Source organism: Phyllobates terribilis, unplaced genomic scaffold (genome assembly GCF_046119375.1).
Source record: "Phyllobates terribilis strain yellow unplaced genomic scaffold, ASM4611937v1 Scaffold_3__8_contigs__length_932513732, whole genome shotgun sequence".
In the NCBI taxonomy this organism is placed as follows: domain Eukaryota; kingdom Metazoa; phylum Chordata; class Amphibia; order Anura; family Dendrobatidae; genus Phyllobates; species Phyllobates terribilis.
In genome coordinates, this window is record NW_027362763.1 from 724,639,734 (window position 1) to 724,655,288 (window position 15,555).

Genomic DNA, 15,555 nt, shown 5'->3' on the forward strand with positions numbered 1-15,555 from the left:
ACTGGTCTCGTTGGAAAAAACATTTCAATCTACCTCCTGAATCTTCCTCTTCTTAGGGGGAGAGGGCCTAGAGGAAGTGTAGTGGGGAAGGGCAGCAAAAGATGCCTGGACCTCCTGTCTGACAACTTGGACCTCCTGTCTAACCACCGATCTAAGCTCCTCTATCAGCGAGGGGTTTTCTTCTTTAACAATATTATCTGTGCAGGGTTGACACAGTTTCTTCCTATGGGATGAGGGCAGTTTTTTAGTGCAGACACCACATCTACGGGATTGGTTCTTATCCTTCTTAGTAGCAGGGGCCTTGTCTTCCTAAGAGAGGGGAAGAGAAGGGATACCCAGTGTAACAGAAGGAGGGGAGTAACAAGTGTCATCTTAATAGAGAGGCTGAGTTAACCCCTTTAGTGACCAACCCCTGTACTACTCACTGTAGCCGGGGGCATGCTGGGCTCTGCAGATGCAGGGATGCCGAATCTGTCACCCTCCAAGATGGAGGTAGCCTTACCTGGTGACGCCTTCTGGCTGTTTTTTAGAGTGAAAAACCGTGCCCCCCCAGCAAGGAACATCCTATTCCCTCCCCTTCCAGTCACCTGCGGGCCAAACAGGCGCGCAATACACTGCATGCCAACTCACGGAAGTGCGCAAACCTCGTGCCTTCCAGCGTGCAACGCATACCCGGAAGTGACTAGGACCTTATATGACGTCACTTCCGGGCGTGCGCGCCCAGACCGCCGGAGTAAGGAGGAGATGCCGGAGAGCTGACACAGGCCTCTGGCATGAAGGTTACCCGGCCTGCTTTACCCTCTATGAGGCGCAGGAAGACCTGGACGGTCCCAATTGGGAGCAGCAAGGAGGGAGGAGGGGAGCGCCCACGACGGACCACTGCCCGGAAAGTACAAAAATTACTTAAGCAATGTTGCCGTGCCAGCCAGACAGCACTGAAGGACCTCTCCATGCCCCAAGGGGGACAGGAAAACAGGTGATTGATGGTGGGGAGGGGTTTTTAACCTCTCTGTGTTCCTGTCCCCCAATAGGGCGTGGTCGACATCCTCCAATGCTGTCGTGGTGTTTTGAGAAAAAAGTCAAATAAAAAAAAACGTTAGACAAATATAAATTAAACATCACATTTTTTAATTTTTCCTATGTTCTCAATTTAAAAATAAGAATATTTGCGCGATTAAATAAAGTATAAATTAATTGAACCCATAAGGCAAATGGTGAAAAAAAAAAATTGCCAATTTTTGGTAAACACCCCCCCCAAAAAAAGAGGTACAAAATGATCAAAGCGTCCTATGGTACTAACGAAAACTAGAAATCACACAAAAAAAGCCCATGGAGGTAAAACTAAAAAAAATCATGCTTCTCAGAAAGTGAAGAAACAAACCAAATTTTTTGGGGGGCAACTAAAATAATAAGTAAAACTATTCAAGTTTGGTGTTGCTGTAATCGTGCCGGCCTGAAGAATCATAATGGCAGGACATTTTTACTGTACACTGAAAGGTGTAAAAACAAAACCTACAAAACCATAATGGAACTGCACTTTTTTTTCTCCTTTTTTTTTTGTACATTATAAAGTAAAATTAATGGTGTCATTCAAAACTACAACTTGTCCTGCAAAAAAAATGATTCCACATACGGCTATAGTGATGGGGAAAAAAAAATTGGCTCTTGGAATATTGTAATGTATTATACCAGTCGTCGCAGGCTCTGGAATCCTTAGGTGAATTAATAAAAAAATGTAAAAAAAACTACTTTTTTGTAAAATAAAACAAGATAAATTGTGTAATTCTAATGTACAAAATAATAAACATAATCGGTATCTCCAGGTGCGTAACGTTCTGAACTAATAAAATCTAAAAAATATTTATCTTGTATGGTGTACCCCCAAAGGAAAAGAAAAAAAAAACAAGATGGCAGAATATTTCAAATAAAAAATAAAATATATATAAATTAATTTATATTTTTCTATATTAATAATTATAAAAAGTAATGTATATTACTATATATAATATGATAACACTAGTATATTTTATATTAATAATATATTAAGAAATTTTTATATATTAATATAGTTATATATTTTTTCAAATCTCTCTCTACTGCCCCCCTCCAAAAAAACTGTAAAAAAATGAATTGCCATTTTTTTTAATGACCATACTTAACCCCTAAAAAAAACTTAATTGCAAAATATTATAAAAAAATCTAAATGGCAGAATCACTGTTTTTTTTGGGTCATTTTGTCTCACCCCCCCCCCCCCCAAAAAAAAAGGATTAATGAAATTAATAAATTGCATGGATCCCAAAATTCTAAACTTCAAATTAGATTGTAAAAAAAACAACTTCGGGCCGAAGCATAAAAAAAGTGATGGCTTTTGGAAGGAGGCTGTGTGTGGTATAGAAAGCGAAGAGTGTGATGGTGAAGGCTGCTGATGCCCTTAGCCGCCAGCCTGCTGTGTGTGCACAGGATGCAGCAGCTGGCAGCAGGGACATGTGGCGGCCCCTCTGCGGCCAGTGCCGCGGGAGGCTCTTTGCAGACGCTCCCTTGCTCAGCACATTAGCCGCCTGCACCCCCCACAGCCAAGCTAGGCTGAGACTGCAGCGCCGGAAAGTGCGGAGCCCTCACAAGTTGGGGGATGGGGAACAAGTGCACACTTTGAAATAAATAATCTTATTTTACAGGGGAAGGAGAAGGAGAAGGAGGACGGCTCGGTGTGCGGCGGCAGCAGGGCAGTGACGCCGGGAGATGCGCGCCACAAACTTCCCGGCAGCTCCATTGTGTCATCCGTGCCACCATCGCTGCTGCTGCTGCTGCCAGGGACTGGCACACACTTTTGGGAAGGCGCTGGAGGGCATGACATGTGGGGTATTCTCCCTAAAATGAGGAAGACCCATGGCGAGTGGGAGTGGAAGTAGCATGCTGAAATGTGTGGTGGTGGGCGACGGGGCGGTGGGCAAAACTTGCCTGCTGATGAGCTACGCCAACGACGCCTTCCCAGAGGAGTACGTGCCCACCGTGTTTGACCACTATGCAGGTGAGTCTTATCGCTGACACCCAACACTTTTTTGGAGTCTGATAACTTTTTTATTCTCTTCTATGTACGGTCTGTTGGCGCGGCGGCGACGTTCTTCGTAATGTTTCACCCTTTATTTGCACTTTTGAGTCACGTGACTGTTGCACAATATCCGGTGACCCCCGGAGAGACGTGGACCGCCCACAGGACCAGGGTCCTGTCCAGCTTTCTGCTCAACTCTAGTCCTAGAAACCGAAATTCAGCTTTTGTTTCCAAACTCAGATCTCTGGTGGTCCGACCCCCTCCACCCTCAGAGTGATGAGACCCGGCGAAGCAGTCATGTTCTCAATGGGGAGAGAGCAGAAAGCCGCTGCCAAAACAAAGGGAGCGGGCTTAATCCTTGTCCAACGTCAGGTGCTCAGACATTACCGTCAGCATCGATGTGGTCGGACCACCTCCATCTATTGAGCCTTAAAGGAATTTTCTAGTTTTGGGAAGCTAGTGTCTGTTATTGTCTGCAGTGCCGACATCACCTCAACTGCGCTGCCGCCAATCAATGAGTTCAGCGGCAACTGTTCGATTCGATGACACAAGCCACTGAGCTCAGTGATTGGCTGCAGCGCTGTCGATGTATCAGAGCTGCAGACAATAACAGACACTGGGAGAAGCAGCGGAGACTCAGTGCTGGATACGGACAGGGAAGGTGAAACAGGTTTTTTTTTTTTTTCAAACTAACTGCTGCCGGGGGACAGGGGTTTCCCAAAACCAGAAATCCCCTTTGAGCCCTGTTCACACGTTCAGTATTTGGTCAGTATTTGTAAGCCAAAACCAGGAGTGGGTGATAAATACAGAAGTGGTGACGTGCTTCTATTATACTTTTCCTCTGATTGTTCCACTCCTGGTTTTGGCTACAAATACTGACCAAATACTGAACGTGTGAACGTGGCCTTAGGTGAAAAGTTGGGTCAAAATATCCTATTTTGACCAGTTCGGTGACCTCTGTCTTTTAGAAATATTATATGTAAAGTTGGATTTATTTTTTCCGCCTTTTTCTGGCTGGTGTTTTGCACAAGTGCAATGTGTTGTGTATTGTTCAACATGTTGATGGTTGAACCCTTAGTAGAAATGGTCCGGTGTATAATTGAGTAGCCCCATTCCAGACGATTAAAGGGGTTGCCAAGCCTTAGGCTGCAAGTCTGCAGTCACTGTTATTTGCCTGAAGGCTTGTGAATCCTCCCAGTGCGCACATTGCACGCTGTCATCATGTGCTGGCACCCGTGATTTTGCATAGTTTCGGATAATTCACTTGCATTGCGCAAAGCCACGCATGTCTGGTTGGCATTTGACTACATGCATGCAAACACCAAGGATAGACAACCCCCTTTAATGCCGCTGTGACATGTGCCAAGCGGTGTTGAGATCAAGGTGTCACATTGCGGATCATGATCATCCTTGACCATGACACAGTTCCAGATGTTTCCAAAAAGGCTGTAGCTACACGGTGATGTGTGCTGCATGACATCAATTCTCCGACAAGTCATGTGATCAAAAACATCTGAGCAACATGGCTGCGACCCGCGTTTGCACTTTTTTTTTTTTTTTTTTCAGAGCAGGGATTAGCAAAAAAAAAAAAAAAAAAAAGACTACAAAAAAGCCAAATCACAGATAAGTCACATGCGATAAAGAATTGATCACGTTTGTAAACCTTTGCAAATCTGTGTTGCAGTCGGGGTAGGGCGCAGGTCACGAATCGTTGGACGCTGTGTTGCAGTGCACACCACCGCGCCATGTAGCCATGGCCCTAGATTTTCTGTTGCTGCTCGCAAAGCCTCACGCGACTCACTTGCCCTAAACTTCTATGTGAGTTGCAAGCGACCCATCTGCACTTTGACTGTTTTGAATTTTTTATTTTTGCAAAAAAAATTGCATCTTTAAAATAGTCACAGTCAAATTGCACCAAGTTGTGTGTGTGTGTGTGTATATGTGTGTGTATATATATATATATATATATATATATATATATATATATATATATATATATAATAATCTATATCTCTATCTCCGTGGCAGTCTGAACATGACCTAAGCCTACTGAAAAACTGAGGTAAATTTTTCTTTCCATATCTGGTATAACCTGCTTTGTTTTGGAGCTGTAGTTCTCGACTGGTGGTGTGGCACTTAATCTTTGTATCATACATACATTAGACATGGTGCCTGCTGATTGTCCACCTCACTAGGGAGCTTCTGCAGCAGCCGAGACCTCTGTGGTTGCTCGGTTTCTGATGCCATAGTGGCACTTCTTACTGCTCTGAGTCTGTCTCCTAGTTTCCCTGACTTCACATGCACAATACTGCTGTTGTCTCCTCTCCGTCCCCCACCCCGTGTTTTCCTGGAAAGCAGTGGAATAATCCATAAAGATAACTGTGATGCCACTTGTCATCCCTGGTCCATACTGAGGTCAGTAACAGTTTACGATTCTGATCCGTGGTGGAGACATTATACGTGCATGTTGTGGGCATCTGCCCAACTTCACTTCAGAATACGCTAACCTGTATGTTAAGGTCACAAGATACGAACCCCGTTGATCTTCTGAACTGAACCAAGATCCCTATAGTTATGCTATGGTCCTCTGCAGGGCTGTGGAGTCGGAGCCCATTTTGGTGGAATCGGAGTGGGTATAAAATTTACCAACTTCAACTCCTAAAATATATAATAAATTGGGTACACTAGTTCAATGCAGTTTGTGGGGAATATGTTTTCATAATAATTTGGGAAAGTTATGAAATGTCCTATTCCTGATTTAAGGGTGTAGACTTTTAGCTGAGATGAATCTGTGCTACAGTAAACTTAACACTTAAACATGAGCCATGAATGAGGGGGTTGGAGTTGGAGTCGGTGTCATGGAAATTGAGGAGTCGGAGGTTTGGCTTACCAACTCCACAGCCCTGGTCCTCTGAGCGTTGGGTCCCCCATTCACATGTTCAAAATTTGATGAGGATTTCATCATGGATTCTGCGCCAAAATCCTCGTGAAATCTTACTAGCAATCTACTTACAATGCATATGATTAATGTTCCCCATACACATCGGCCAAGAGTCTAATGTGTATGGGGGCCTCTCGACTCTTTCCAGACTTCATCTAACATATCCGATTTTGGACAGATGATCCTTTCACTCGGTGAGATACGCCACCTCCTGAGAAGTCTGGCAGCTGCTTTCTCGAAGAGAAGTCGGCCGAGCGAGCTTTCCTATTTATGGCAGAGTCAAGAGAGAGCGGTTAGCTTCCGGCAGAATGATCATTCGGCTATCTATTGTGTGAGGGTCGGACAACCTTGCAAAAAAAAAATCAGATCTGCGTTTTGTTTGTGCCACTGATAAAAATTTGCAAAAAGAAGTAGCATACTATTTCTTGAGGATTCCATGCGGAAAAGACATCAGATTCCTTGTGCCTATCCATGGCACATCAAACTAAACATCTGTTTCTGAAATCCAAGTGTCGGCCTCAGATTTTTGCTGCAGATCCTCCTGTAAATTTTGAGGCTAATCCAACATTTGTGATCATACCCTTAGGCAGAATTCAGACATCCATATATCACGGTCCGAGTATGGATCACGAAGCATGGACTATCTGTGGGTCTTCTGATCAAACTTAACGGCTCATGAGGCTGTCAAGTTCAGCTGGTCCATGCATCGTGGTTCGATCTTTGAGCGTGATACATGGACGTCTGGGAATGCACAGTTTGGATGCAGATTTTTGTGCCAAAGCCAATAAAAACGAATATGGTTTGGTGGCCCTACTACCAAGACCTTGCCCGATCGTACGGTGGCTGGTCCTGTCGCTCTTGTTGCAGTACCAGATGGATGACTTTAGCTCTCCTTGTGGGGGAAAGCTATGGCCATTATTGGTAGTGTCTCTTGGGGGCATTTGTATGCCGTAATTGGACATATTAAAAAAGTTGCTATGAGGAAACCATTCCTTTAACAGTAAGGAAATTAGACCATCAAAAGTCTAGAAGAAAACTGCGGTTGGATAATCTCTTATATCTATCGAGAAAAAGTTTTGGAGACGACATTCTTAGATAATTCCCAGTTCCGTGTGTTGGTCTGAAGTTAGATCTTACTACTTGGCTCTTCTGAGACTTCCTCTTTCTAGACTATATTAGGATGTGATACTCTGCACCGTCTGGCCCGGCCATCATGGGAAAGCTGAACAAGTGTATGATATGGAGCCAGTGTTCTCACATACTCTGCAGAAGCCTCTGATGTGCCAGGAAAGCTGTCAGCTGGCGGATGGTCTTTTCTTGGAGTATATCACAGCGTAGGCTTTGGACCATCTGGAAAAAAAGAACCGTTGGAAGTAGATATAATTATAAAGTGAATCTCCGCCTTTGGGGCAATAATGTACATGTACACAATTATGGCGCCATTACAGTGCAGAGATTTCCTACTCGCTTGAAGGCCCAGTCCAGAGGGGGGTATCTAGAAGAGATGACCAAAAAGACTTGGAGAACCTTGGGCCATGGGTCACACTAGTAGTCCTTGGCCAGTAGACCAGGGCCTTCAAACCTCCTCCTACCTTCTGATTGGTGTTCATGAATGCATTGCACAGCAACAATGACTACTAATCTGAAAAAAGTGCTGGGGATGCCAGTAGGTAACCGGGTTTGTGGGTCTCTGGTCCGGCAGCCACAGACAACTGAACTGGCCACTCGACCAGGGTCCTGTGAATCTTTTTTTTTTTTTTTTTTTTTTTTTTTAAATCTTCTCTGCTGTCAATTTTTGCTTTCTGACAGGTCTGCACTAAAGGAATAAATAGTATTTACATTAAATTAATTTTCCGGGATGATAATATTCATGTTTTTTTTTAGGATATCCCTTCATAACAGATTAGTCCGGGTCCGACTGTCAGTAAAAGTTTGTACGGCTTCATGGCCACTGACGTAGATAAGTTTGTGACTTTGAGCTTGTTAATGATTTTTATTTTATATTTTAGTGCTTTTTTTTAAATTTTCACGAAGCCACTGTTTTTGCAAAAAAAAACAAAAAAAAAAACACGACAACCACAATGTGCAAATAAGACTTTATTTTATTAATTGACGCAAATTTGCAGAGTGATTTTGATCTGCTAATCGGAAGGACTTTCATAGCCTCCTATTGTCAGCATTGTCAAATGGGTCTGCTGATCATATAATATGTAAGAGGTTGAAATTAGAAAATAATGTAAAGTATTAGATGTATTTTCACAAATGGAGTCAGACTTTTATCTCTTATTTCTTTACTCCTTTAAATTCCAGGATCTTAACAATCTGATTTAGTTAATTTTGTAAGATTCTGATGACAAAGAGTTGAGTCAGTCTGTGACTCAGAAAAATGGTGACATAAGCCGCATCATCTCCCACAATATTAGGTACAAAAATAACTATCCCATGCAAAAATGTCTAATGTAATGGATAATAACGATTATGTGAATATTAGGATTCTGACCTGATCGAATTTATATTTCAGTTTATAGAGTATTATATAGTTTGAAATCCTTAAAGGATATGGACACCTTCTGTTTTTTTTTTTTTTTTGGGGGTAGTTTTACAATTGCATTTTCAGTCAAAAGTTTAATCTCTTGACCTTCTACAGCCTCTATGTATCATAGTACTTAGCAGACTGCAGATTGGGTTACCAGTGAAACCTTCAGCGAGTAGAGTTTCAAACCTTATATTTTTTATTATTGAACTCTTCTAGACTGTAACTTCAATGTGGTCATAAATCAGCTTGGAGAAGTTAAGAGATTGATATAAAAGACCATCATCAAGTCCAAAGTTTCTCCTTCGATATATACATAGATCATTAATAAAAGCATCTAGCCCTTTTTTAAACGCTGTTATAGTATCTGCCATTACTACAGTGGTGTGAAAGTCTTCGCCTCCTCCCTGATTTCTTTTGCATGTTTGTCAAACTTAAATCTTTCCGATCACAAAACAAATTTAAATATTAGATAAAGATAACACAAGTTAACACAAAACATAGTTTTAAATGAAGGTCTTTATTATTAAAGGAAAAAGAAATCCAAACCTACAGGGCCCAGTGTGAAAAAGTGATTGCTCCCCCCTTAAAACCTTAATTAACTGTGGTTTATCACATCTTTGGGAAGCTTAGTTCAATTTCCCTAGCCACACACAGGCCTGATTACTGCCACACCTGTTCTCAATCAAGAAATCACTGAAATAGGACCTGCCTGACAAAGTGAAGTAGACCAAAATATTCTCAAAAGCTAGACATCATGTTGCGATCCAAAGAAATTCATCAAAAAAGGAGAAACACAGTAATTGAGATATATCAATCTGGAAAAGGTTATAAAGCCATTTCTAAAGCTTTGTGACTCCATCGAACCACAGTGAGAGCCATTATCCTCAAATGGCGGAAACATGGAACAGTGATGAACCTTCCCAGGAGTGGCCGGCCGAGCAAAATTACCTCGAGTGCACCAACGACTCATCCAGTAAGTCACAAAAGACCCCACAACAACATCCAAAGAACTGCAGGCCTCACCTGCATAAGTTAAGGTCCGTGTTCATGACTCCACCATAAGAAAGAGACGGGGGAAAAAATGGCATGCATGGCAGAGTTCCAAGAGCAAAACCACTGCTGAGCAAAAATAACATAAAGGCTCAGTTTTGCCAGAAAACATCTTCATGATCACCAAGACTTTTGGGAGAATACTCTGTGGACTGACTGGACAACAAAAGTTGAACTTTTTGGAAGTTGTATGTCCCATTATATCTGGCATAGAAGTAACACCGCATTTCTGAAAAGGAACATCATACCAACAGTAAAATATGGTGGTAGTGTGATGGTCTGGAGCTGTGTGCGGCTGCTTCAGGACCTGGAAGATGTGCTGTGGTAAATGGAACCATGGATTCTGCTGTCTAGCAAAAAATCCTAAAGGAGAATGTCCGGCCATTTGTTCGTGACCAAGCGTACTCATGGTTATGCAGCAGGACAATGATCCAAAACACACCGGCAAGTCCACTTCTGAATGGCTTAAGAAAAACAAAATTAAGACTTTGGAGTGGCTTAGTCAAAGTCCTGACCTTAATCTAATTGAGCTGCTGTGGCATGACCTTTAACCCCTTACTGGCCTGGGTCTTCGGCGCTGAGCCCGCACTGAACCGGGCACATGTCTGCTGATTCTTTCAGCTGACATGTGCCCGCAACAGCCGTGGGTGGAATCGCGATCCACCCGCGGCTGTTAACCAGTTAAATGCCGCTGTCAATCTCTGACAGCGGCATTTAACAGCGCCGGAAGCACGTCACGTGATTGCGGGTCACTTATGGGTGGGCATGGCAACCCGGGGTCTGCAACAGACCCCAGTGGTTGTCATGTAAAGATTACTATGAGCGCCACCTAGTGGTCGGCGCTCATAGTACAGGAGCATTTCTGCTACATAGAGGTGAACTGATCATCTGCTATGTAGCAGAGGCGATCAGACAGTTGCTGCTTCTAGTTTCCTATGGAGACTTTAGAAGAAAGCAAAAAGTGTAAAAAAAAAAAAAAAAAAAAAAATAAAAAAAAAAATAAAAATAAAAATAAATAAAAATATATATATATATATATATATATATATATATATAAGTTTAAATCACCCCCCGTTTGCCACATTCAAAATAAGATAAAAAATAAACCCCACATACACATATTTGGTATCGCCGCGTTCAGAATCACCCGATCTATCAATATAAAAAAATAATTCGGTAAACGACGTAACGAGAAAAAAATTCCAAACGGCAGAATTACGTTTTTTTTGGTCGCCGCAACATTGCAATAAAATGCAATAACGGGCGATCAAAACATCGGATCTACCCCAAAATGGTATCAATAAAAACATCAGCCTGGCTTGCAAAAAAGAAGCCATCACCCGGCCCCAGATCCCGAAAAATGGAGACGCTACGGGTCCCGGAAAATGGCGCCTTTTTTTTTTTTTTTTTTTAGCAAACTTTGGATTTTTTTTTCACCACTTAAATAAAAAAGAACCTATACATGTTTGGTGTCTACAAAGTTGTAATGGCCTGGAGAATAAGAATGGCAGGCCAGTTTTAGCATCCAGTGAACGTGGAAAGAAAAAAAAACAAAACACTGGAATTGCATTTTTTTTTGCAATTTCACCGCTCTTGGAATTTTTTTCCCGTCTTCCAGTCCAGTACACCATATGGTATCACTCGTAATGGCGTTTAAAAGTACATCTCGTCCCGCAAAAAATAAGCCCTCACATGGCCATATTGACCAAAAAATAAAAACGCTATGCCTCTGGGAACAAGGGGAGCAAAAAAACGGAAAATCCCAAGGTCGTTAAGGGGTTAAAAAGGCAGTTCATGCTGGGAAACCCTCCAATGTGGCTGAATTACAACAATTTTGCAAAGATGAGTGGGCCAAAATTCCTCCAGAGCGTTGTAAAGACTCATTGCCAGTTATCACAAACTCTTGATTGCAATTGCTGCTGCTAAGGGCCCAACCAGTTAAGTTTAGGGGACAATCACTTTTTCACACAGAGCCCTGTAGGTTTGGATTTTTTTTTTCCCTTAATAATAAAGACCTTCTTTTAAAAACTGCATTTTGTGTTTTCTTGTGTTATCTTTGTGTAATATTTGAATTTGTTTTGAGATCTGAAGCATTTAAGTGTGACAAACATGCAAAAGAATAAGAAATCAGGAACTTTTTCCCACCACTGTACCTCTTGTGGTAGGGCATGCCACAGTTTGACTGCTCTAACTGTAAATGCAAGGAATGCAAGTATTTAGGTCAAATAAACACCTGGAGATGTCCAAATAATTTAAGATCTTTTTAAGGTTCTATAATGGTGGCCTTGACAAGCCCTGTGTGTTTGTATATTTATTGCATGTGTACATTTTTATGCTCCTCTCTAAGAATGGGAATCTGTATCTTTTATGCTGTTTTTAATGTGATCCAACAGGAGTTTGCAGTGCCCTTTAGCAGTGTGGACCGGATTCTAGTGACAATGCAGCCAAATTGTGTTCCCGGCCAAGTATATACTATATTTAACCTGATATAATGTGATGTTTTTGTTTTTTTTCAGTCAGTGTTACAGTCGGTGGCCGACAATACCTTCTTGGATTATATGACACTGCAGGACAAGTGAGTACATAGTACACAGTTCTGTGCTAAACTTGGATGAATGTTTCCTTTTTTCCCCTATGGTTCTCATGTATATTTTCCTGGTGGGCTCCTGTATTTCCAGTCAAGCAGGGAAGTCTAGGAAATGCTGTTAGGTGGAACTTGCAGCAAGTGTGTATATCTTAATCGTAAGAGATGTCCAAATAGGTTTACAAAGGGACACTTCAAAAATGCAATTATATCAACCTAGTCTGAGAAATGTAACTCTCAGATCACAAGAAGTGATTAAAATTAATATTTTATTAATTTATGATAACAATAAAAGCAGTTAAAAATACATAAGATGATGCTGTATACACTGGGGACGCGACAGTAGGCTGGACAGGAATGTGATAATTAAATTACTGAGGTACTGCTATAATTGTATTCAAGATAGTCAGGGATATTGGGAACAATAATGACCTATACATATTCTAAACGAAAGCAACGGTAGTCTCAGAGGAACTAGCAGTTAGTGATCCTGAATAAATAGAAACGCGCGTTAGGGTGGAGGAACGCCGCACCTTATATGCTAGCAGCTATTATCCAGCTATATCTACAGGTCCTATGTTTATTCAGGATCACTAACTGCTAGTTCCTCTGAGACCACGTCCTGTAGAGAGTCGTGGGATTTCTGTTACTAGTGACAGATTACATTTTACCCCACTAGGTGTTTTTGCTTCTGTTTAGTTTGCTGTCCATTGCTCTAAAGATAGTGGCTGCTATCTGAAAAAGATTGTCTCAATAGATACCCTTTTATAACAATTATTATTTAATAAAATAATTTAAAAGAGACTCATAAAAGGCATAATATGTACAACAACAGCTGTTTTGTGCTGGTTTCCAAGTAGAAATGAGCGAATCGATTCAAGGGGTCTTGGTCCCGTGGCCATGTCAGTATTCCTTAACCGCTGGCTGGGAGCCCTGCAAGCCGCCTCCTACCTGATCTCTGTCCTGGCTCCTCCTTGATCAGACAGGCCGGGTAATCCATAGAGGAGGTAGGAGGTGGCTCACAAGGCTCCCGTCCAGCGGTAGCGGGATACTGATGTAGCTGCTGGATCAGGGTCCTGCCGATTCACTCATCTCTATTTCCAAGCTGTAGATTTTTATTTTTCTATTATTTTTATTTTACCCTGCACTACAAGCTAAGTACAAGTTTTTCAATTTGTAATAAATCCCTTTAAATATCAGATGAGTGTTTCACATACCAGTTCTGTACAGGCAACCTGGCTGTGGCTGAATGTCATCTGTCGTTAGTCAGAGTATAAGTGAATAGGAGGAATGCTTCACTACCCGCTGCAGCAGAGAAAGGAATTCCAACAAATTCATACGAGCATCTGACTTTCGTAGGCGATTATACTCTCCACTGAGCAGTTGTGCCATCCCAGAGCAGATTATGCGGTGCAGAAGCGCAGGCTGTCTGTATTGTTGGGCTTTACATATTGTAATGTATCTGTTACTGCAGTTTTCAGAGTGGCAGCCGATCTGTAGTAAGTGGATTTCTCATGATATTCCTCGAAGCACTGGCATTCATTCAAGCCTGGAATATAAGTTGTAGTTGCATAATGCAGGGCTGCCAGTCCTAGGAAATATGTTTCCTCTAGTGATGAGCGAGTATGTTCTGTTAACCCTTTCGGCGAGAATGCTCGCCGAGTATTTACAACGTGCTCGGTGTTATGTTTTAATCACTCCCTTGTGCATTATTTGCCACTGTTTGACAGCTTTATTACATTTGCCTGTTTCTTAGGCATTCGTCACATGTAATAAAGCTGTCAAACAGTCGCAAATAATGCACACGGGAGTGATTTAATCATAACACCGAGCACGCTGTAAATACTCGGCGAGCACCTGGAAGATACTCGGAAAACACCTGAGCATGTTCGCTCATCACTAGTTTCCTCACCTTTTTAAGTCTCTCCTGTGACATACTTGCCAACTCCACTGGAAATCCAAATTCGCAGTAAGAATGCAAGACCTCGGGACTCTCAAAAGGATTCCACCTGGAACCCACCTGAAAAGGTGATTGAAAAAAACACCAAAGGAATGAACATCTGCACATCAATGTCGGAAGAATTTGCTGTGCACATGTTCCATCTTTTGTAGTTTCTTTTAACCCAAAACAAGTGACCTCTCCTCCATTTTTCTGGCAGCTTCCTCTGGTGATAATCTGATTGTTTTGCAGATATTTTGCTGGATTTGCCCCTGTGATCTTGTAGTATACATAGATTTTTGTGTTCAGGTTGCTGAGCATTATCATTTAATGCCTTCCTGCTGTTCCTTATCATTTACAGCCATTATATGGGCATAGCCTAGACTGGAGGAGTTTACTATACATGACTAGTCCTCGTGCGCTGCATCCGTGTGTTGATGCCATACACCATAATCTGCATTTATCACTGTCCTTTCATGGTTAAACATTGGAGTCATGCCCAGCATTTATTTTCGACTATACCGGATTGTGTCGCCCGGAGAGGCAGACTAGAATTTCTCTTTAAACCACAGATGTAGCAGGTGGTCTCTGATTTTAAGGATTGGAAAGTAAGTGCTGCCAGTTTGTAATGTAACTTGGATGTGACGCCTTATAACTATTCTCATGTACGTTCTATTAGGAACATCTTGCATTCAAAGAACTAAGATACTAGATGGAAAATCACTGTTTAATTCCACTTTGGCCATAAAAATGGAGATGTGACGGTGAACCCCATTATCCTGCACCCCCTACCCCCCCATCATACCCCATGTCACACTTGAGTATAGGATCTGAGATATGGAGAATATGGGCTGAGAGTGACCAGCCCTATGATTTTGATAACCTGTTCTTAGGATAGGTCATCAATGTTTTGCCAATGTAGGTCCAGCACCCTCACCAAATCAATGTTTTCTGCTCCGAAGCTGCAGTTCTCAACAACATGTGCCACTGCACATTTCCAGCTCTTTAGTGTCAAAATCCCACCAAGCAGCCTTCAAAATCTCAGCTTCCCTGAATGTCTAGAATATTAGGGTTAGGTGCCGTTACTCCTGCTAGAATATAACCTCCTATATACACAGTACCATAGACAATGAATGGAGGGGTCGCGCATTAGCGTTAACGGCTCCATTCTAATGTTCTCCAGATCGGTGGGGTTCCAGTGGTCCGACTCCATCATATCGACAGGTGATAGCTTGCCGAATTGGGACAAGTTTCATGACTTGAAATATTTGTCCTATCCATAGGATACCATATGAATGTTAATCAGAATATCCAACCTCCGAGACTCCACCAGTCTGGACTATGCAGGGACCCGCTTACACTGGTGTGCAGTACATCCCCTTTACGATACCATACACAAGGGACAGTCACTTGTAGATCCTTAAGAGTACCTCTAGTGTTACAGGTATTCTCATC

The 15,555-nt window shown here is 42.1% G+C and overlaps 1 protein-coding gene across 1 annotated transcript in view; it reads left to right on the top strand.

The window, feature by feature from the left end:
• The first annotated feature begins 2,495 nt into the window (after positions 1-2,495).
• Positions 2,496-15,555, top strand: part of RHOQ (ras homolog family member Q) — a 43,487-nt gene continuing 30,427 nt past the window's right edge. Inside the window, exons 1-2 of the mRNA XM_073672061.1 lie at positions 2,496-3,029; positions 12,094-12,152. Coding sequence (XP_073528162.1) covers positions 2,888-3,029; positions 12,094-12,152 — 201 coding nt within the window. The 5' untranslated portion in view covers positions 2,496-2,887. The remainder of the gene's footprint in view (positions 3,030-12,093; positions 12,153-15,555) is intronic.